The sequence below is a fragment of the Pipistrellus hanaki genome (genome assembly GCF_964339955.1).
Source record: "Pipistrellus hanaki genome assembly, chromosome: 2".
Lineage (NCBI taxonomy): Eukaryota > Metazoa > Chordata > Mammalia > Chiroptera > Vespertilionidae > Pipistrellus > Pipistrellus hanaki.
The window spans coordinates 39057407-39078543 of record NC_140504.1 but is presented as its reverse complement, the minus strand read 5'-3'; the positions used below and the strand labels follow the sequence as shown (position 1 = coordinate 39078543).

The following is a 21137-nucleotide window of genomic DNA, read 5'->3' as shown; positions in this document are numbered from 1 at the left end:
CAAAGGGTCCGGTTTCCAGGGTGGCGGGCCCATATGAACGGTGCACCGACAAGATGGCCGCGGGCGTTCGGAAACGCGCCCGGGCGGGACCCCCACCCCGGGTGGCGGGACTCTGCGAGCAGTGGTTGCGGCGCGCCTGGCAAGAGCGGCGTCTACTGCTGCTGGAGCCGCGTTACACGCTGCTGGTGGCTGCCTGCCTCTGCCTGGCGGAGGTGGGCATCACCTTCTGGGTCATTCACAGGGTGGCATGTGAGTGCGCCGAGGGGGAGGGGAGTGGAAGGGAGCGGAGAAGGCGGGAGGGAGGTGGACTCGAACGCCCTACTCAAACCGGGACTCAGATTCGGAGCTCAGACCCAGACCCCAGGTCCACTTAGTCATCAATTGCAGACCCATATCTTTTACCCCAAGTTCCAAGCCTGCTCCACCGAAAACCAAACCCGATCTGATAATCCCTCCCCCATGACGAAAGGGGGGATCCTAGAGATTGGTCCTCTGCCCTGAAGGTACAGCCCGCCAGCCTGGTGTCAAAGACCTGGGTCTGTGTGAATGTCCTGCTGCTGCTGCTTGTCTCTGTGGCTTTGGACATGTCACTTCCCCAGCTGGGTCTCATCTGTTCAATTCTGGGGTTTATTTATTTTTTATTTTTATTATATTTTTTAATTAATGTCAAAGATAAAGGGAGAGGGAGATAGAAATACCAATGATGAGAGAGAATCATTGATCTGCTGCCTCCTGCCCATCCAACACTGGGGATCGAGACCACAACCCGGGCAATGTGCCCCCACCAGGAATCACTGAGACCTCCAGGTTCCTAGGTCGATGCTCTACACTGAGCCACGCCCACTGGGCCTGGAGTCTCTTTAGAGTTGGAACGTAGAATTCAAGTGAGGCCAGTACTAAAATGAGTTTGCAGAAGTTGAGACTAGATTATAAAGGAGTCAGTAAGCTGTGTTAAGGAGATAGCAGTAAAGTTAGTGGTTAAGAATCTAGGATCCTATGAATTCCAGTTTCAGTTCTGCTCTTCCTAGCTTGCTGATCTTGAGCTAGTCACTTACCCTCAATAATTCATAGGTTCCTCTTCTAAAATGACAGTAACAGAGTTTGGTCTTTATCTTAACAGCCTTAGGGAATCGTTGAAGGATTTCAAGCAGAGAGACATGATAGGTTTCTACAATAGGAAGAGCTGATTGCAGGGTGGCAAATATATTGTGGTGAGGTGAACGTGAAATCTGGGAGCCTAATAAGGAAGCTGTTGCCTCATTGAGGCTAGAGATTATGCTAGGCCCAAATTTTGCTATATAATAGTCGAGAAGGATGAGAGTAGAGATGTGTAGAATGAAGAATAGACAGGACATGGTCATGGGGGTTGGAAATGAGAGAGAAGGAAGTTTCAGTTTTGTGACTTGGGCAACAGAGAGGTTGATGGTGCCATTCAGTGGAACTCAGGAAGGGGAGCAGATTTAGAGTAGGTTATGAGTTCAGTTAGAAACAATTTGAGATGCCTGGGTTCACCCAAAGAATATCACGTAGGCAGTTAGGTAAGCGGTTGTGATAGAAGCCCTGAGGGTGACCTGGAACTCGGTGCTTGGGTTGGATGGGTTGGGGGCAGACAAGTTTTGGACTTGGAAGTAACCACACCGTCCTTTCCTTTTCCAGATACAGAGATTGACTGGAAGGCCTACATGGCTGAGGTGGAGGGCGTCATCAATGGCACCTATGACTACACCCAACTGCAGGGTGACACTGGACCTCTTGTGTGAGTGGGGATAGCAGGTTCAGCAGGGATGTGAGGGGCTGACTGGAGACAAGGCGGGGTATCTGTTCCCAGTTTCACGTTCCCCCTCCTCTTTCAGATACCCAGCCGGCTTCGTGTACATCTTTATGGGGCTGTACTATGTCACCGGCCATGGCACGGACATCCGCATGGCCCAGCATATCTTTGCCGTGCTCTACCTGGCCACCTTGCTGCTTGTCTTTCTGATCTACCACCAGACCTGCAAGGTGAGTCCACAATACCAGGATGTGGGTCTCCACCCTGGGAGGGCCGAGGTATGGTGATGGCTCAGGGTTGGTGAGCTGACCTTCTTCCCCTCTGTGCCCACCTCTTAGGTTCCTCCCTTCGTCTTTTTCTTCATGTGCTGTGCCTCTTACCGTGTCCACTCCATCTTCGTGTTGCGGCTCTTCAATGACCCGGTGGCCATGGCGCTGCTTTTCCTCAGTATCAACCTGTTCCTGGCCCGGCGCTGGGGCTGGGGTTGCTGCTGTTTCAGGTCAGCATCCCTCCCATCTGGTCCCCTTTCTTACTATTGTATTTCCATCACTTTTCCCCTAAATTTCTGCAGCAAGGCCATGGCCAGACAATGTGGGTCAGTTAGGTCCCACTAGGTGAGTCCAGGATCTATAGAAAGGCTCCACTCTAACCCATAATTCACAGTTGTATTGGAGTCGGTCATTCATATTCCTAATATTCAGTATATATTTGTTTGTTCAGTCTGGGCATAGAGAATAGGTATCTATTCCCGATCCCCAGCTTCCTCCCAGGCTACCTTCCCCTCCCTCCCGCAGCTCTGAGTGTGGGCCCTGTCTCCAGGTTGCTGGGGCTGGGGCTCATGGAGCTCTCCTGGAACACATACCCACCCGCGTCCTGCAGCTCCGCTGCCCAGCACACCGAGCTATCCTGCAGCTTGGTGGTGGAGGGGAGGAGTTGCCTGGATGGTGGGGGTGGGGGTGCATAGCCCTGGAGCTGATTTCCACCCTTATCTCTTCTCCGCATCTAGCCTGGCAGTCTCTGTGAAGATGAACGTGCTTCTCTTTGCCCCTGGATTACTGTTCCTTCTCCTCACACAATTTGGCCTCCGTGGGACCCTCCCCAAGCTGGGCATCTGTGCTGTCTTACAGGTACTCCCACCTCACTCCTTTTTAAAGATGGCCCCCTTCCCTCCTTGAGACTTCCTCACAGCCAAGAGGCAAGGGTTTTGGAATTGATTCTGGACTGGGTAGCCACTACCTCTCTGGGCTGTTTTGTTTGTTTGTTGCTGTAATATAAGGATGCTGAACTAGATGGTCTTGTAGGGCCTTTCTAGCTCTGCCCATTAAAGCACTGTCATTACCTGCCTCCTCAGCTTCCTCTTTGGCCCCGGGCTCTGACGGAGCGGGGCGGGGAGAGGGGGGTGGGCGGGAGTCCTCGGGAATTAAGGAACCTCTGAGACCCACACCGATTCCCACTCTCCTGACTGGTATGAGGCTGGAGTGGGCCTGGGCAGCTCTGCTGACATTGCATCCATCTCAGGTGGTGCTGGGGCTGCCCTTCCTCCTGGAGAACCCCGTCGGGTACCTGTCCCGCTCCTTTGACCTTGGCCGCCAGTTTCTCTTCCGTTGGACAGTGAACTGGCGCTTCCTCCCCGAGAGCCTCTTCCTGCATCGCGCCTTCCACCTGGCGCTGCTGGCCACCCACCTCGCCCTGCTCCTGCTCTTTGTTCTCTGCAGGTGGCACAGGTGAGAACGGGGCGCAGTGCCCAGGGCAGATGCAGGGGAAGGAGGGAAGGGCCTGGGCCTTAGGGGCTGCTTAGGGGAGATGTTGAACTCATGGAGGTGAATTTTAGAGCTTGGCCCAGGATGAGAGCTTGATGAATGTCTGAATGGCTTTTCCCCAGGACAGGGGAAAGTATTCTGTCCCTGCTGAAGGATCCCTCCAAAAGGAAGGTTCCACCTCAACCCCTCACACCCAATCATATCCTTTAAGTCATGGGAAGGTAAGTCTTGCCCTCTCCAGGTGCAGACAGGGTCCTGGTCAGGTGGTGACCTGGGGGGAGGCGGGTAAAAGAGGCACCAGTAATAGCCATAGGGCCCGTTCTTAGAACTCCTGCTCCGCACCAAACACTGTGCTGAGCATTTACATATATGAGTATATTTATTCATAACTTCAAATATCATTGTTATGAGCGTTCATCCACTGCCTGGTGCTGTGCTAACATTTAAAGCTTACAGGAGACCCTGATATAGGAAGTATATTTATTATCCTCATTTACAGCTGGCAACATTAGGGCTTTAAGTGGTTAAATAATTCACCGAGATCACCCAGCTAGGAAGTGATGGACTCACCAGGCTTTATGGCCCTAGGTATCCCTGTCTCCACCTCAGATTGAGGAGCATTCCAGAGAGGTTAAGAAACGTTTTCAGCCGAAGCCGGTTTGGCTCAGTGGTAGAGCGTCGGTCTGTGGACTGAAAGGTCCCGGGTTCGATTCCGGTCAAGGGCATGTACATTGGTTGTGAGCACATCCCTGGTGGGGGGTGTGCAGGAGGCAGCTGGTCGACGTTTCTCTCTCATCGACATTTCTGGCTCTCTATCTCTCTCCCTTCCTCTCTGTGAAAAATCAATAAAATATATTTTTTTTTTAAAAGGTTTTCAAAAATATGCATCTGGGAATGGTAGAGCCAGGGGGCTATCTGATCCAAAAATTGTTACCCCTCTGCTTTGGAACCTCCCTGCCCGGCCCCAGCCCCAGCCCCAGGCCCTTCTGCTTCTGCCCTTGGCCTTGACCACTGCATACAGATAGTGTCCACCCTCTTCACCTCCAACTTCATTGGCATCTGCTTCAGCCGTTCTCTCCACTACCAGTTCTACGTCTGGTACTTCCACACGCTGCCCTACCTCCTGTGGGCCACGCCTGCACGCTGGCTCACACACCTGCTCAGGTACTGGCTGGGACAGCCTGAGGGAGGGGTACGGGTTAGGGTCAGGGACCTTGGAGGGGCTGGGGCCTAGACACTGGCCAGACTCTGGAGCGTGTTTCTCATCTCCAGGTTGCTGGTGCTGGGGCTCATCGAGCTCTCCTGGAACACATACCCGTCCACGTCCTGCAGCTCCGCTGCCCTGCACGCGTGCCATGCTGTCATCCTGCTGCAGCTCTGGCTGGGCCCCCAGCCCTTCCCCAGGAGCGCCCAGCACAGCAAGAAAGCCCACTGAGATCACCTCTGCCCCCTTCTCAGGGCCCTGGACGTGGATGGACTCTGTGCTCCTCCCAATAAACCTTACCAAGTCCACTTCTGTGCAGCCTACATGGAGGTGCCTAGACTAACCTGTGAGGGGTATGCATGAGGCAGATAAAGAACTCATTCAGGCAGTTTTAAGAGGCACTTTTTTTTTCTTTCTTTTTTTTTTTTTTTTTTACAGAGAGGAAGGGAGAGGGACAGAGAGCTAGAAACATCGATGAGAGAGAAACATTGATCAGCTGCCTCCTGCACACCTCCTACTGGGGATGTACCCGCAACCAAGGCACATGCCCCTGATTATAATCGAACCTGGAACCCTTCAGTCCGCAGGCCAGTGCTCTATCCACTGAGCCAAACCAGTCAGGGCAAGAGGCACTTTATTGCATAGGATTTGGGGGCTGTGGCTCTCTCCTCTTTTACCGAACTGTACAGAGCTCAGAGGGAAAGGAGCTGGGGTGAAAGGAGTGGGAGAGAGCACAGGCAGGCACTTTCTGTGGGAAAGAGGATTCTGGAAGGGGATGAGAAGCAGTGGGGGCAGGCTGTCACCGTCCTACCCCTTCCCGGCACCGAGAAGCCGGCCCGGGTGGCAGTGACTTGACTCTGTTGGGGGCTGCCAGCCCAGCAGTGGGCAGCCTTCACATGTTCGCTGGGCTGTAACACAGCAGGTGTAGCTGCAGGTTCTGGTCCCAGTGACGCAGCAGCAGGAAAAGACCCCGGGCTGCGGCCTTGAGCGCGGCCAAGTCCAGGCCATCGGGCAGGTGCTGTGCTCGCAGCCAACAGTCCGCCTTGGCCGCTGCCAGCTCCCACTCGCCGAAGGCGGCCGCACAGCGGTGCTCCAGCCACGCAAGTGCCACTGCTGTGGCCCAGGTCCGGCCCCGCAGGTCGGTTCCACTCGGACCCTCGGCCCCCTCTGAGGCCTCGGTGTCTGAACCCTGCCCACTGTCCACCTGGCCGGGACCCTCGGAGCCTGAGCTGGGGGTCGGGCTGCAGGAGGCCGTGGCACTGTCTCCCTGGCTGACACCGGGGCCCAGAAGTGCCCAGGGAGACGAAGCCGAGGTGGGGCTGAGGCTGGCACGGTGCACGGCGAAGGGCGAGGCGCGGCACAGGCGCTCCTGTGGGATGTGCACCGCGGTGCAGAAGGGCGCGTCCAGGCGGAAGGAGCCCGGTGCCTCCTGCAGTCGCACCTGAGGAGAGAGGAGGTGGGGGGAGAAGTGAGCTGAGACAGCGCCCTGGCCCTGCAACACCACCCTCCACCTCCCGAGTCCTCACCAAGGGCAAGTAGTCATGGCTGCTGCCTTCGCTGTTGCCGTCGCTGGCCTGGCCTGTGTTGGGGCTGCAGAGTCTGTGGCTGTCTGGGCCTCTGGGTTTCCGATGGCCCAGGCTGAGCTTCAAAGGGGGCCGAGGGGGCACGGTGTGAGGACCTCGAGGAGGGGCTGCAGAATCCTCCCAAGCAGACTTGGAGTTGTCCTTTTGGTCTGGATCTGAGCCACTTGCCAGAGGGCCTCCCTGAAGGCCTGCAATGGAGCCAGTCAGTGCCAGCGGTGATCCCTCAGCTCGGTGCTCCCTGCCATTGGCCCAGAGTTGAGTGTTACCTTTGCACTGGACAGCTGTGGGCAGAGCTGCATCTAGATGGCCCTGAGAGGCAGGAGGGGTGCCTGGGGACTCCACTGGCTCTGCAGGGGCACAGAAGACAGGGCAGAGGTTTGTCTGGGCATGTGGCCAGTGAAGTGAGGGCCAGCACCTGAGAGGACACTCGGGAGGGACTCTACCTGAGCCCCGCACCTGCAGGGCTAAGGGCAGGACTTCCCTACTGGCAGCGTCCACAGCCACGGGGCAGGTGAAGCAGGAGGGGGCAGAGCTGACCTTGCTTGTCTGAAGGGCTCGGAGCCAGGACCTCCGGGCATGGCCTGTAAAACCAAGGAGCAGTTTGCTGACCAGGCCGGGGTGCACTCCCACCGCCCACCCTCTACTTAGGGCTTCAAAGAAAAACACTTCAGTGTTCCCATAGCTTCTCTGTTCACTTTTGGACAGAGTAAAGTTTCTCAGGATCTGGACCAGCTTAACTCGCCAACTTCAGCAAGAAGTGGTTAAGCTGAATCCTTAATCCATAGCAGGGCTATGCCTCTTGGCCATCCAGAAATTCAATATTCTGGACACCATTCAGGAAGCATGGACCAGTGCCTTTTCTACCTGCTCATTTCAACACTGTCCAATAGAACTTCCTGTGAGGAAGGAAATGTCCTATATGTGTGTGATTCAAGCACTTGAAATATAGCTAGTGTAACTGAGGAATTGAAATGTTAGCTTTTCTTGGTTTTAACAGTCTTCCTGAGTGACATTTGTTTTTATGTTATGGGCACTAAAAATCCTTACAAGATGTCATTTCTCTCTATTGGCTGCTAAGAAGCTTGCCAATTTTGGGTCACATACTTGCAAAGGCACATAACCTCATGGTGTGCATCCTATATAATAAAAGCCTAATATGCTAAGTGTCCAGTCATCTGGTCATCCATTTAACCAATCAAAGCTTAATATGCTAATGATATGCTAAGACCACTCAACCATTTGCTATGATGTGCACTGACCACCAGGGGGGCAGACACTCTGACTGGTAGATTAGCTTGCTGCTGGGGTCTGGCCGATCGGGACTGAGAGAGAGGCCAGACATGCCCTGGAGCCCTCCCACAGTCCCTCCTTGGCTATCAAACCTCCTGTGTCCCGCCCTGGCCCTGATGGTGTACCAGTGGGGTCCCTTGGCTGGGCCTGCGCCTTCTTGCAATCTGGGATCCCTAGGGGGATGTTGGAGAGCTAGTTTCAGCCCACTCCCACAGGCATAAAAGGCTAACATGCAAATCAACTGAATTGTGGGATGACAGGTCACTATTATGTGCACTGACGACCAGGGAGCAGATGCTGAATGAAGGAGCTGCCCCCAGGTGGTCAGTGAGTTCAGCCAGAAGCTGCCAGAAGCTAGGTTCATGGCTGGCAAGCACAGTGACGGTGGCAGTGGGACATCCCCTAAGGGCTCTTGGGCTGCAAGAGAATGCAGGCTGGGCTGAGGGACACCCTCCCATCCCAGTGCATAAATTTCGTGCACCAGGCCTCCAGTATTTAATAAGACCTCATTCTCTCCTTTCTGTTGTTATCCTTTTTCCCCCCATTGCCCTGCTTAATTTCTCCCCTTGTAAATGTGGATGAGCCACCTCAAATTGTTTATGTGCAAAGTGATCTATAGAGAGAGTGATCAAACAGACTCATACCTCTGCCACTCTGCCCCATACAGCCTCCTTGGGCCCACCAGCAACTCACCCCAGTCAGCCATGGTCTCAGCCCCTCGGAGAGCCAGCTGCTCATTGTCCCGGACCACAGACGCTGCTGTCAGCCGATGGAGTGCTTGGTCCCAAGCACCTTCTCTTTCGTGAGGTGATGGAGGCAGTGAGCCATCATCCCCAGGCCCCCAGAGTGTCTCTAGCCCAACACCCACCTCCCAGCACACAGGCTGCTCCCCACGCAGGGCCCGGATCACCACGTGGCAGCGTGGAGCCTGCGGAGGCAGTGGCACTGCTGGGGGTGCAGACTCCCCATCAGAGGGCACAGCCGTAAACAAGAAGGGGGGTTCCATCAACATGTCCCAGTCCATGGGCGCTGGGGAGAGCAGGTTTCCTGAGGAGACAATGGCAGGGGCAGGGGGTGTGGTGCCCTGGGCTCGGCCTTCCAGAGGCCTCCGTGGTGTCAGAATTCAACTCTCCAGCCAACCTTTACCTGAGTCGTCCAGGCCTTGTCCCAGCTGCTGCCCAAACTCAGGGCCTGGCCCCTCCGGTGCTGCGCCCAGAGAGGGGTGCCGGGGACGGCCAGGGACTGGGTTCACCTGGCCAGGGGGCGATGAGAGGCTTCGGCCAGCCAGAGCCGCTCTGCGGCGACGGTTCAGCACCTCGGCACTCAAGGCCCCAGTCTGCAGGTGACAAGGCGGGTCCATTGGCCAAGGAAAGCATAGCTCCTGGCCATCACACATACACACACACACACACACACACACACACACAGCTTTCCCTTTTACTGAAACCCTGAGTGTGGTTAGGAAAAAGGCATGGCTCCCATGGCCTCTGGCCCCCTCCCAATTATGCCACTCTACATCCTATATCTCACTGGAGGTTACTTTGTTTGTTTTAAATATATTTTATTGACTTTTCACAGAGAGGAAGAGAGAGAGATAGAGAGTTAGAAACATCGATGAGAGAGAAACGTCGATCAGCTGCCTTCTGCACACCCCCCTACTGGGGATGTGCCTGCAACCAAGGCACATGCCCTTGACCGGAATCGAACCTGGGACCTTTCAGGCTACATCCACTGAGCCAAACTGGTTTCGGCAAGTTACTTGTCTTTTTGTTCATGCCATGTCCCTCTTTGCCCGGCTCACTTCTACGTATTTTTCCAGATGTGGCTCTTGCTTTCCCGGCTCCCTGAGACAGGGTTAGTCACCTTAGAACTCTAAGTCCCCACAGCACCATGTCCCTGAGCTCATCCCCGTATACTGCATGGCATCATTCTAGATTTACCCACCCAGCTCTTCAGCTAGACTTCACGTAACCACCGTACCATGTACGACATACAGCAGATGGCCAAGAAGTGTGGCTGGACATAACGGTAAAGGGATGTGGATTGAGTCTCACCTTGACTGATGCCAGTGGGGGTGGAGGCAGGGGGCAGGAGCGGGAGCCTGCAGGTTCTCCCCAGGCCAGGCTGCGGCAGCCCTGCTGAGAGGGGGGGTCCAGGGGAACACTGCCCTCGGGGGAGCCAGGGCCCTGGGAGCCAGGGGACTCACTGCTGCCTGCAGAGCCTGGGCCTGGCTCAGGGCTGGCAGAGCAGTGGGTGAGCACATACTGCTCCCGGATGTATGAGGACTGGAAGATGCGACGCCATATGGCTGTGTCAGAGGAGGGGTTCGGTCCAGGGTCCGTGACTGGGTCCGTCAGAGCGTCGGTACCTAATGGAGGCAGGAGAAGGAAGCTCGCCCTGGCCCCTCCTCCTGCCCATCCTTCCAGCACAGCCACACACCGGCACCCAGCACTCACTCTGCTCCGAGTCCCCGGCAGCCCAGGGGCTGGACAGCTCTCCTGGCACAGTGCCTGTTCCCAGCGGCTCCGAGGTGCCAGTGGGCTCAGTGCCAGCGCTGGTGGCAGAAGGCACCTCCTCTGGCGATGGGAACATGGAGCCGCCCAAGCTCTGCCAGCCAGACTCTTGGCCCTAGGGAGAAAGAGTCATTGGGAAAAAAACAGATTGTCGTTCTTTTGGAAGATGCGACCTCTTTCCAAACAGATTTAAGATGGCTAACTGCAAGAGGCAATAAAGTTAATAAGCCAGAAGGGAAAGCCCAGTACTAGGGAAGGAGGAACCATCCGTGCTAACCATAGGGTTAATAGAGCTTCTGTGGCTGAGCTCCAGGTCTGGCCCTGAGCTTCCTGGCAACCAGGCAAAAGGGCAAACAGTCCGTTATCAAAAAGAGAGATGCACGCTTAGTTCTTCCAAAGGGAGAAAGCTTTCCATAATAAAAATAACTATCATATCTCTAACTCCTACTACGTGCCAAGTATTCTACCAAGAGCGTGTATATTATGACCTCGAATTACAACAACCCTATGAAAAAAAAAATGCCTTTGAGGAAATGGTTTTCAGAGAGGTTAAATCACTAGCCCAAAATCAAATGGCTAGTACCTGAGATTTCATCTAGACTGTGCTGCACCTGCCCCTGAATGTTACAGGGAATAATCGGAGGGTGCCTTCTGTAGGGCACTGAGGGAAGTAGTGAGCAAATTGTGACCAAGATCTCATAGCAAATGCTGGAGCTGTTCTCTGTCTGGGTGGCTTAGTGACCCATGGTAAAAGCCAGGGCACCACTTTAAGGACAACTCAGCGGAAGACCTAAAGCGGAGGCAGGTTGCAGTCACCTTGGAGGGCCCCGTGTGGTCTCTGAGGAGGCCTGGAGGTAGGAGGAGAGTCTGGCAGAAAGGCATGGGAAATGGAAGAAGGGTTTGGAGGGAGATGCAAGGGCTTCAGTGATCACAGGCCCACTGCCCGTCCCCCAGCCCAGGCCTACCCCAAGCAGGTGAGGCCGGAAGCCATCCACCCTGAAGAGCGAGCAGTAACCGAGCAGCTGGTCCCCAGGGTAGAGTGCTGGGATCTCCCGGGGGGTCAGCAGTGCCTCCACCGAGTCTGGCACAAACCAGTCCACAGAGATGTCGCTCAGAGCAGGCTCCAGTGCCTTGCGCAGAGCCCGCACCAGCTGTGGGGAGAGGCCATGGGGGGGAGAGAGGTGCCACTCAGCGGACAGAGCAGAAAGGCTGCCCTTCCCACCTGCCTGGTCTCTAGCTCAGGGAAGCCAGGTCAGGCTGGGGTGAGGGGAAGGAATGGGGGTAGGAACAAGCAAGGGGACCGAGAGCTCAGGCCTCAGGGCTGGGTCTCTCTCTTGGCCTGAGCTCTACCATGTGAATGAGAAAAGGCTTATCAAGGATATGACTCAGTACCAGGACACAACTGAGAATAATATTTGGGGGGTGGTCAGAAGCCGTGCTCCCCTCACCTTCAGCCCCTGAAGCATCCCACAGCAACCCCTGTGGCTCCTCCCCTGATGGGCACCTCCAGGGAGAGTCGGGATTGGAGTCGGGGAGAAGCCAGGAGACCCCACAACAGAACCGGGTTCTGCCTCGGACTCAGTGCAACTTGGGAGAAGGACTTGAGGAGTAGGGAACAGGGCCCAGGCTCAAGCTCACCATGGGCTGCAGCCTCTCCCCAGGCCTCGGGAAGTAGGCCTGGCCCCTGCTGAGGGCAGACAGACCCTGGAGCAGCTGGCGGCAGGCAGGCCCCAGCCCAAAGGAGAAGCACCTGATGAAGGAAGGGAGACAGTTGTGACCTTCAGAGCCTCTGAGGGGGCTCACCTCAGTCACCGGTCTCTGCCCACCTCGTACCTGGCTGCCCCCCTGTGCCACCTCATGAGCTCCAGGGCTTGCTGGGTCATGGCAGCCGCAGGCGAGGCGGCCGTGAGCAGGAACAGCTGCCGAGGGTGGGCCCTGTGCTGGGGCTGCCTCATGGCCCAGTCCAGCGCGGCCAGCACATCTGGGGGACCTCCCGCAGCCTGCAGGGACTCCACGCTCTCACAGATCAACTTCACCGTGTCCTGCGGGGAGAAGGCACAGGCTGAGGGAAGCTTCTCCACGGGGCCCCCAGACTCCCGGCTGCACTTACGTCACTGCACAGCCTGCTGTCGGGGAAGAGGGGCTGCGCTGCCGCGCCGAACGTGGCCAGGTTGATGAGAGTCTGGGATGGGAGCGACTTCACGGCCAGGACAAGGGCATCCTGGGGAGGGAGGGCCGGAGAGGACAGGGTGAGGCAGGCCCCGGGGCGCGGGTGGAGAGAAAGGGACACGGAGGGCCCGCCTCTGCAGGCTGTGTACAATGGGCCTGGATGAGGATCTGAGAGAGGCCCTGTGTGTGTGAGAATGGAGAGTGTTAGGGAGACATTTGTGTATGTGACTCTGGAGGTGTATATGACACCTGGCTTTGACATTAGGTGACAATCTATTATGTATGAGACAGGCCCTTGGAATCTGGGAGAGATGCATCTGTGTATGAGAAAGAGACGTGTGTGTGTGTGTGTGTGTGTGTGTGTGTGTGTACACGCGCGTGTGTGTGCTGCAGCCCACCTCAGACCGCCCCCAGGCCTGCCCTCCATGCCCCCAGACGCCCCCACAGGCCTTGTGTGCTGCGGCGCTGCCGTCCAGCAGGAAGAGGAGCTCCCGCGTAGCTGTGCCCAGGTGTCCAGGCTCGGAGCTCAGGTCTGGGCAGAAGCTCAGCATCAGTACGGGGTTCAGCAGGATGTCCTTGTGGAAGCGTCGCTGCAGGAACCACACCTGAACACGGAGCCCAGAGTCACCCTGGGCCAGGCTGAGCGCAGCTCCCGCCTGGGCTGGCAGTGGAACTCAGCCCCGGGGCCTTTTTCTATCTCACCCGCCCCATGAGTCACCTTTTTGTGGTCATGGGATTCAAGGCCTGGGCAGAGGCAGGTGGCTGTCCTCTGCCCACGGCAGGCGGAGCCCCTGTTCTCTGAGACACAGCCCAGGGAGGCCTGAATGGGCCTTCCAGAGACTCCCAGCCCTTTGGGATGGTGGTGGGGTGCTGAGCATTCTTACTGTGAGCAGAGCCCCCTACTCATCCCGACATGAGTCTGCTCGCCTGATCCTCATGCACAAATGCACCTAGCAGCCAGGCCAGGGGCCAAGTCAGGCCCCCTGGCCACTGTACCTGCCGGTCCCCGTCACTGTGTCTGCGCTGCAGCCTCTGGAAATCCCGGCGGGCCCTCACTCGGGCCTCATATTCTGCTGAGCTCAGGCTGCCGGCCTCCAGCATCAGGTGCGGCTGGTGGGGCTCTGCAGGGGAGGGCACACAGCTGTCAGGGAAGTCCCTGTTTCTGGACCCTAACTGCCCCGTCCTGCTGTGCAGCCTCCCTACACCACCAGGCCAGCGGTCGGCAAACTCATTGGTCAACAGAGCCAGCTATCAACAGTACCACGATTAGAATTTCATTTGAGAGCCAAATTTTTTTTAACCTGAACCTTCTTCTAACGCCACTTCTTCAAAATAGACTCGCCCAGGCCGTGGTGTTTTGTGGAAGAGCCATGTGCAAGGGGCCAAGGAGCAGCATGTGGCTCAGGAGCCGCAGTTTGCCGACCACGGCACCAGGCCCTCCCTTACAGATGACTTGGTCCGTCTGAGGAGGAGACCAGAAATCTATGCTTGAGAAATGCTAGTGATAGAAAAAAAAAAAAAAAAAAAATGCCACTGAGGTGGCCCGAGGCTGGTCAGAGCCGGCTCGCCGTGTGCCCGTTCGCTCACCGCTGGGGTGCAGCAGGATCTCCACGGCCCGGTCGCAGCGGTGGCCCTCTGCCAGGGTGACACAGATGGTGGCGGCAGAGCTGGCGTGGGGTGGGGCATCTGCCCGCAGAGTATGAGAGGGGCTCTCAAGGCCTGAGGGGCAAAGAGGCAAGGAGGGGTGGTGCTCGCCCCACCCTAAGTCAGCGCGAAGAGCATAAACACCCCCTTCCCAGGCCATGGGCCCCGAGGGATCACGACTGATTCAGCTCAGCTCTCAGAACCTGGTCACAGGCTCCAATGGACAAGGGGGGGAGGGGTTGCATGGTTTCGTGGTTTAGGAGGCAGAGTCCCAGCTCTGTTCCTGGCTGGTCAACCCAAGTGTTGATTTAGCACCCTCCCCCGCTTCTTGCCCTGGTCTCACCATAAGCCTCTCTCTTCCCATGGGTGAGTGGGGCGGTATGTAAATAAGTGACACTGACAAACTGAGGGGTCCAGAGGATGCTCCCACTGTGAGACTGGGGGTCCCCAAGGCTTAGGTCCCTGTCTTTTTTTGTTTTGTTCTGTGTTCCTCCCATCCCTGAGCCTTGAATTATGTCCCAGTCAGCTGTGCTGAGAGGGGCACCCACCTGCCAGCAGGCACGGCCCAGTCACCAGCATCTCGAAGGAGAAGGTGTACGGGGCGGGGCAGCGGGCAGGGCCTAAGAACACGTCCGGAGGGGCAGCGGGCTCCTCCCAGGCCTGACCTTCCTCCTGAGGGCTGCCCACCCCGAAGCAGCTGGTCGGGCTGGAAGGGAGCACGAGGAGGGTCACTTGGCCACTCCCAAGGCCCCTAGCCCCTCTGGCTGACTGGCCCCAGCCCGGCTCCGCCCTGCCCATTACCCGGGGCACCCTGCCAGAGCCCCCTCACCCGCACTAGACCCAGAGAAGCCGAGGGAGGGACGAAGAGAATCACCATAGGCCCAACCTGTCGTCACAGAGCCCCGGAGCTCTGGGGGGGCCCGGCGGACCTGGCGGGGCCAGTGGGGTGAGCACCGAGGGCAGAGCCACATGGAGCACCCCATCAGGCCTGGAGGGCAGCTCCCGGCTGCTGCACAGGGTCACTGTCATGGTGCCGGCCGAGGCGATGAGGCCGGTGGGCAGCACCAGTGTGGACCGGGCCTGGGCCAGATCCAAGACAAGATGACCTATGATGAGTGAGAAAAGGGGTCAGAGGGGGCTGGGAGCAGAAGGGGATGAGGGAAGACAGGGGTGGGTGCAGGCACTGAGTCAGGGGAGCCTGGGCAAGGGGTACCGGAGAGACAATGGGCTACAGCCATGGTCGGCAAACTGTGGCTCGCGAGCCACATGTGGCTCCTTGGCCCCTTGAGTGTGACTCTTCCACAAAATACTACGGCCTGGGCGAGTCTATGTTGAAGAAGTGGTGTTAGAAGAAGTTTACGTTTAAAAAATTTGACTCTCAAAAGAAATTCCAATCGTTGTACTGTTGCTATTTGGCTCTGTAGACTAATGAGTTTGCCGACCACTGGGCCAGTGCCTGGGTGGTACAGGATGGAGGCATGGGATGAATGATGGTAGACAGAGGTAGATGGGTGGTAAAAGGATCTGGCTGTCATCAGGAAAGGGGGCAGTGACAACACTGCTAACGGAAGCTGCGGAGAACAAGGCATATTCACACCAGGCCAAGATTCCGGGGGGCCCATACCCTCTGCCCCTATCTATCCAGACCTTCCTAGAGGACCATCTTTGTGGACTGACATTCCCTGTAGCCTGGGACCCACAAATCCCTTGCTCATGAATACTAAGGAGTTCCCCACTGCCTGCTAGGAGTGGCTCCAGCACTTTCTACCCAAGAGGAGTTTAGGAGCAGTGATCTGCTTGGAAGTGGGCTAGAGGACATAGAGCTGTATTTGCATACCAAGCACACCATTTGCTCAGATCATAGTTTTATTTGACAAACCCGGGGGGGTGGGCATGGAGTCCCCACAGTTGGGAAAGGAAAACGGCCAGATATGAACCGTGATAGGCAGGGCCTTCCGTGGTCTGACCCCAGACTACGCTTACAGCCCTACTTCACCTCACGGGCCCACCATCACCACCTATCCATTCCTTTGAGGAATACTTGCTGAATAAAAGAAGGAGGGGGAGCTGGGTGGTAAAGACGGAAGAGAGCCTGCTGCCATGTGGTGTGGTGAGAGCAGAGTGTGGGTCCTGGCTCTGTGGCTTCTAACTCGGTCCTTTGGTAACTCTCGTTTTGAGGAGCCTCAGTTCCTGCCCTGGGGGGATGGAGGGGTCATAGTAACTGAGTCTCAGAGATTGTTGTAAGGAATAAATGACATACTATGTGCAAAGCATCTAATATGTAAGAGGCCACTGCTGCTATTTTTCATGACCTATACAAGGGAGAAGGAGAACAGCAATCGCATTCCCACCTCTCAGGACTCAAACAAAGCGATACCAGTGAGTGGGCTTTGTGAAGTGTAAATCTCTATAAACACCGGGTATTTCATTGCCATCACCCAGGACAACTCAATTCCAAACCTTCGCTCACACCATTGCGCTGGCCTGGGGTGCCTCCCCCTTCCTTTCCGTCAAATGCTGGCTCCCCTTCCTTCTGGAACATCCCTCACTCTGGCTTCTAACTACCTGTGGGGCATATGCCAACGCTCAGCACCACTGGATTCTGTCCCTCCTTTCACTCGAACGGACGGTACATCCCATGTGCAGAAACCAAACAAATGCACGCAAAGTAAAGAATGGAGTGCGAGCCATGGAACCTAACCCGGGGGCGGACCTCCACCCCACCCCGCACTCTCTGAACCCCTTTGTGGCACAAGATGCAGGGTCGTGGGAATGACCCAAACCCTGTCCCGGCTCGGGAGCTATGGCTCCAGAGCGGGAAGCAGGTGTGTGATGCCCGCCGTGCCTGTCGCCCTGGCTGAGAACCCTGGGTCAGGCCTGGGTCACACCCCCCAGCACCTGGCGCGTGTCAGCTGTTGAATAAAGGGATGAATCCATGAATTAAAAAAAAAATAAAATCGGTGGCTGGCGGGGGCAGGAGGAGGGCGGCTTCGGGCGCGGGGCGGGCCCCGGGCTCACCCTGCGCGCAGCGGCGGGGCGTGGGGGCCCCGGGCGCGGGGCCCAGCGCGCGGCAGCAGGCGGCCTGCGCGCGGCGCCGGCTCTGCAGACGGAAGGAGACGCGCCGTCCGGCCGCCTCCGCCTCGAAGCTCGACACCACCTCGGCCTCGGCCAGCGGGTACACGAACACGCCTGGGGATTGGGGTGCACACAGGAGGCATCGGATCCCGCCCGGCCCCCGCTCCCACCGCCCCGCGCCGCCCCTCCGGCCTCACCGTCCACCGGCCGCGGCTGCGGGTTGCGGTAGGTGAGCCGGGCGCGCAGGCTCAGGCAGGGGCCGTTGGCGCGGGCCCGGACCCAGGAGTCGGTGAGGGGCAGCGGCGTCCAGCTGGCGGGGCAGTACAGGCCGGGCATGGCGCCTGGGGGCGGGGCGGGGGGCGCGGGGTGAGGGGGGCGCGGGCACCCGGGCGGGAGGGCGGGACCCGCAGGGCATCCAAGGCCGCGGGGGCTCGGGGGCCGCGGGGCGGGGCGGGGAGCGGAGGGCGGAGGAGGCGGCGGGGCAGCCCCGCGCCCTCGCCCGTTACCTGGGAGGCCGGGCGGGGCGCACCGCCGGGCGCTCGGGGCCGGGGCGCGGAGGGTTAATGATTAACCGGCGCTCGGGGCGCCGAGCAGTCCGGACGCGGCTCCTCCGGGGGCGGAGGGGGGGGTCCCAGCTGTTCACCTCCGGCTCCCAGCCTCCCCGCCCCTACCTGTGCCCCCGGGCTCCCCGGGCTCCCCGGCCGCCAGCTGTCGGAAGGAGCGCGGGCGGGAGAGGGAGATGCTCTGGGTGCGGAGCGGGGTTTAAAGGGCCAGCGTCCTCCGGGGAGCCCCCAGCCCGGCCGGGGACCGCGGGGAGGGGCGAGGCGGGAGGGGAGCCCAGGGCTGCGGTCCTTCTCTCCCGGCGCCTGCACTGACCTGGATGCGGAGAGACTGCGGGCGGGGTGGGCAGGGGCCTGGGGTGGGAGGAACGCGGTCGGGAAGCGGGAGGAGGGGGTCTCTCGGAGGCGAGGCCGGGGAAGTGCAGGGGCGGGGGCGTCCGTCCGTCTGTCCGGGCACCTCTCCCTGCAGGAGCCGAGCTGCCAGGGATGCCCCAGGGGTCGTCCCCGCCCGCAGGCAGCCCCGCCTCACCGCCGCGTCCTCTGCGGAGTCCTGGCTGCGCGGGGCCGGGGTGCGGGGCCGCTGCGCCTCGGGGCTCTCCGCCTGGGCACCCGCGGGGCTCCGGCTCCGGACTCCCTCCCGCAGCGCCGCTCTCGGTCCGCTCCGGGGCGGCGGCCCCGAGGATGCTGGTCCCGCCCCCGATCCGAAAGGCCGCCCCCGGCCCGCCCCGGCCCCGCCTGCCGCTGCGGCGGGGCTGCTGTTCGCCGCCTTCCACCCCCCCCCCCTCTCCGCGTGCGGTGCCAGCCTGGCCCGCACCGCACTGCAGGGCCCGCGTCCTCCCGCCGCACAGCCCCCCGCCGGTGCGAGACCGGCTCCGAGGCCCCACCCTTTCTGTCCTCCGGGAAGCGGGGCGTCCTGCAGATGCCCCCCAACACCGCAGCGACCGCAGCTATCCCAGGACCAGCCCCAACCCCTCCCCCTTACCCCCCCCCCAGGCTTCCCGTCTCTGCACTACCCCTCCCTCATCACTGCAGCGAACCCCGGCTCCCTGTGGTGGTCCCTGGACCCCAAGCCCCAACAAGCCACCCCATCCCTTTTCAAAGTGCGCCCCCCTCACTGCGGGACACCCCCCCTTCCCGCCCTGCAGGTACCTTCAACTTGTCTGCTCACTTCAGGGACCTCTCACGCCAAGCAGAGGTCCTCAGCACTGCAGCGACTTCCCCCCACCAGCAAGCAGACAGCCTCCCCACCAGGGCAGAGCCATCTCCCCGCTTTCTCCGGGGGTGGGGAGGAGAGTGGGCAGGATCACCCCCACGCGATTTAACTCCCTGTGCTTCCGTTGCCCACCACCTGGGAAGCGAGGTCTTCCCGCCTGCTGAGCCTTCTTGTGGTGGCAGACCCCCACCCCTCCCCTCCCCCATCAGGGACCCCACCCCCCACCCCACCACTGCAACAGGCGAAAACATCTCTGTTGGTGAACAGGTTCCCGGATATTGGCGGAATGGTCCTGCGGCTTGAAAGTGCTATGCTGCAGAAGCTCTCCCCAGCCCCTGGCGGAGAGTCTGGGCGTCCTGGGAAGTGACCGTGTTAGTCACCCCTGTATGCCTTCGTGCAGAGGCCACACTCAGATGCTGCAAAGAGGCCTTGAGGGGAGCTGAGAGGAGGGGGCAGCAGGTGGGAGTGGGCTTTCAAGCAAGGCAGGTTTCACCCCTCCCCAGTTTATCCAGTCGCCACCCCCCCCCCCCCCTTCTGTCCCAGGGGGATCCCCTGTCTCCTGGAGCACCTGAGCCCTCAGCCACACCCTTTCCACTGAGCATGGCGGCCTTCGCTGGGCCTCTCCCCCGGGAACTCCACGGGCGGAAATGCACCAGGATGACACAGAAAACATAGCCACCATCGCGATGACCCAGCCCACAGCGAGCTCCAGCTGCATTCCACCCGCGTTCTTTCCACACCGTCTGAGCCATGCTTCCATTGACACCTGTCCTCCCTTCTTTGCTGAACCTGCTTTCAGCCTGGTGCTGAGTGAGCTCCCCTCTTCCGGGTTTAGGGAGAAGCAGTGGTTGGTGTGTGGGCAGATGGGCCATCCAGGGGCTCCAGGTCTCCAGGCAGCACCAGTCCAGGGAAGTCCTCCAGGAGCTCAAGGGGGTTTTGTGCGTTGCCCCTTCTGCAAACGAACCATAAGTTACATGTGGCCCTCGGGCCAAAGCTGAAGCGGCAGGGAGCAGTCATTAACTGCTCAGAACACACAGGAATGGCCAGAGGTCCTCTTTGGTCCTGAGAGGAGTTTGGATGTAGGACAGTGTTCCGGGAAGATGGCGTTCCTGTCAGAGACTAAGATAACACGCTTGTCGGAGCCAAGCTTTGCTGGGAAGCTGGACCGGCCTGACAGGCCAACGGAGGAAGAGACGGGTCAGCAGCTCCAGCTCTGCAAGAGGCAGGAAGCATCCTGCAGGATGGGGTGGGGCAGGGTAGGCGGTGTGACGCCAGGGAGAAGAGGGGCTTGGTGGGGACAGCAAATGGGTCTCTGAGGCCCAGCTGGGAGCACTCTGGGGGTAGAGCTGCAGCATGGCAGGCCACTGAGGACAGGAAGGGACAGTGCTGCCCCAGAGGGCCCCGAATCAGGTTCCAGAAGGGGGAGGGGGATTCTAGGCAGGGCTAAGGAATGGCATGGAGCTTGGGTGGCCTGCTGTGTGCCAGGCAGAAGGAAGGGGGGGGGGGCAGTACAGAGCTAAAAAGACATAGTCTCTGTATGGAAAGGCTTGTACTTTGGTGAGAAAATGGCTCACACTTTGATCAGAAGTCAATCCTCATTCCTTTTTGTCTTTCACAATACTGGCATTTGTGAAGAGTTCTGGCCAGTTATTTTGTAGAATGTCTCCATTTGTTTTTTTGTTTTTTTGTTTTTTTAATATATTTTATTGATTTTTTACAGAGAGGAAGGAGAAGGGATAGAGAGTTAAAAACATTGATGACAGAGAAACATTGATCAGCTGCCTCCTGCACACCCCCCATCGGGGATGTGCCCGCAACCAAGGTACATGCCCTTGATGGGAATCAAACCTGGGACCCTTGAGTCTGCAGGCCAATGCTCTATCCACTGAGCCAAACCGGTTTCGGCCTCCGTTTGGGTTTACCTGTTGTTTGCTCTTGATTAGATTCAGGATATTAATTTTTGGCAGGTTTACCACATAAATAATGTAGCCTTCTCACTATATTACATTAGGATGTGCTTGTCAGTTACTATGACTGGTGATGTTAACTTTGATCATTGGATTCAAGTGGTATATTAGGGTTCTCCAAGTGGAAGCAAAACCAATAGGAGATGTATCTTTAGCTATGTGTGTGTTTATGTTCTTATTTGTGTTTTCATTTACTTATTTATTATAAGGAATTGGCTGATCCAGTTAAGGAGGCTGGCAAGTTCAAGTTTGCAGTGTGGGTAGCAGGTTGGAGACCCAGGAGAGCTAATAATGCAAGAGACATCTGAAGGAAGTCTGCTGGAGAATCCCCTCTTCTTATTCTACTTCAACTGACTGGATGAGGTCCACCCACAGTATGAAGAGCAAT

At 58.1% G+C, this 21137-nt stretch overlaps 2 protein-coding genes across 4 annotated transcripts; one reads left to right on the top strand and one right to left on the bottom strand.

Moving 5' to 3' along the window:
• Positions 1–17: 17 nt before the first annotated feature.
• Positions 18–4978, top strand: ALG3 (ALG3 alpha-1,3- mannosyltransferase). 2 transcript variants are annotated; one of them, XM_084876115.1, is made up of 9 exons: positions 18–249; positions 1657–1756; positions 1854–2001; positions 2110–2270; positions 2778–2898; positions 3290–3495; positions 3654–3731; positions 4552–4695; positions 4804–4978. In XM_084876115.1, exons 1-9 carry the CDS (start codon positions 54–56, stop codon positions 4964–4966), a joined length of 1317 nt encoding a protein of 438 aa, XP_084732241.1. In that variant the 5' UTR covers positions 18–53; the 3' UTR covers positions 4967–4978. The 2 variants fall into 2 exon arrangements, with proteins under 2 accessions (XP_084732241.1, XP_084732242.1); XM_084876116.1 differs by having other exon boundaries at positions 83–212.
• A 442-nt stretch (positions 4979–5420) lies between these two features.
• On the bottom strand, positions 5421–18242 carry VWA5B2 (von Willebrand factor A domain containing 5B2). Of its 2 annotated transcripts, XM_084876114.1 has the most exons (19): positions 17207–18242; positions 16953–17123; positions 14821–15040; positions 14483–14640; positions 13878–14009; positions 13287–13411; positions 12740–12895; positions 12232–12342; positions 11955–12163; positions 11760–11871; positions 11087–11272; positions 10065–10236; positions 9663–9976; positions 8755–8944; positions 8302–8655; positions 6762–6899; positions 6585–6665; positions 6262–6506; positions 5421–6176 (listed from the first exon to the last, which is right to left on the bottom strand). In XM_084876114.1, exons 1-19 carry the CDS (start codon positions 17343–17345, stop codon positions 5628–5630), a joined length of 3762 nt encoding a protein of 1253 aa, XP_084732240.1. In that variant the 5' UTR covers positions 17346–18242; the 3' UTR covers positions 5421–5627. The 2 variants fall into 2 exon arrangements, with proteins under 2 accessions (XP_084732240.1, XP_084732239.1); XM_084876113.1 differs by lacking the exons at positions 12740–12895; positions 13287–13411; positions 13878–14009; ... (2 more) ...; positions 16953–17123; positions 17207–18242 and adding an exon at positions 10938–10988 and having other exon boundaries at positions 5421–6899; positions 12232–12696.
• Between the last annotated feature and the right edge of the window lie 2895 nt (positions 18243–21137).

What these genes read in the sequence shown, in the direction of transcription:
- ALG3 (XM_084876115.1), top strand. Translation starts at nt 54, where the DNA reads ATGGCCGCGGGCGTTCGGAAACGCGCCCGGGCGGGACCCCCACCCCGG. An exon ending in TCTACCACCAGACCTGCAAG is followed by an intron (nt 2,002 to 2,109) that starts GTGAGTCCACAA and finishes CCCACCTCTTAG; the next exon opens with GTTCCTCCCTTCGTCTTTTT. An exon ending in CAACCCCTCACACCCAATCA is followed by an intron (nt 3,732 to 4,551) that starts TATCCTTTAAGT and finishes CCACTGCATACA; the next exon opens with GATAGTGTCCACCCTCTTCA.
- VWA5B2 (XM_084876114.1), bottom strand. Translation starts at nt 17,345, where the DNA reads ATGCCCGGCCTGTACTGCCCCGCCAGCTGGACGCCGCTGCCCCTCACC. An exon ending in CCTGCAGGTGCGGGGCTCAG is followed by an intron (nt 6,666 to 6,761) that starts GTAGAGTCCCTC and finishes GTGCCCCTGCAG; the next exon opens with AGCCAGTGGAGTCCCCAGGC. An exon ending in GCCATGACTACTTGCCCTTG is followed by an intron (nt 6,177 to 6,261) that starts GTGAGGACTCGG and finishes CTCTCTCCTCAG; the next exon opens with GTGCGACTGCAGGAGGCACC.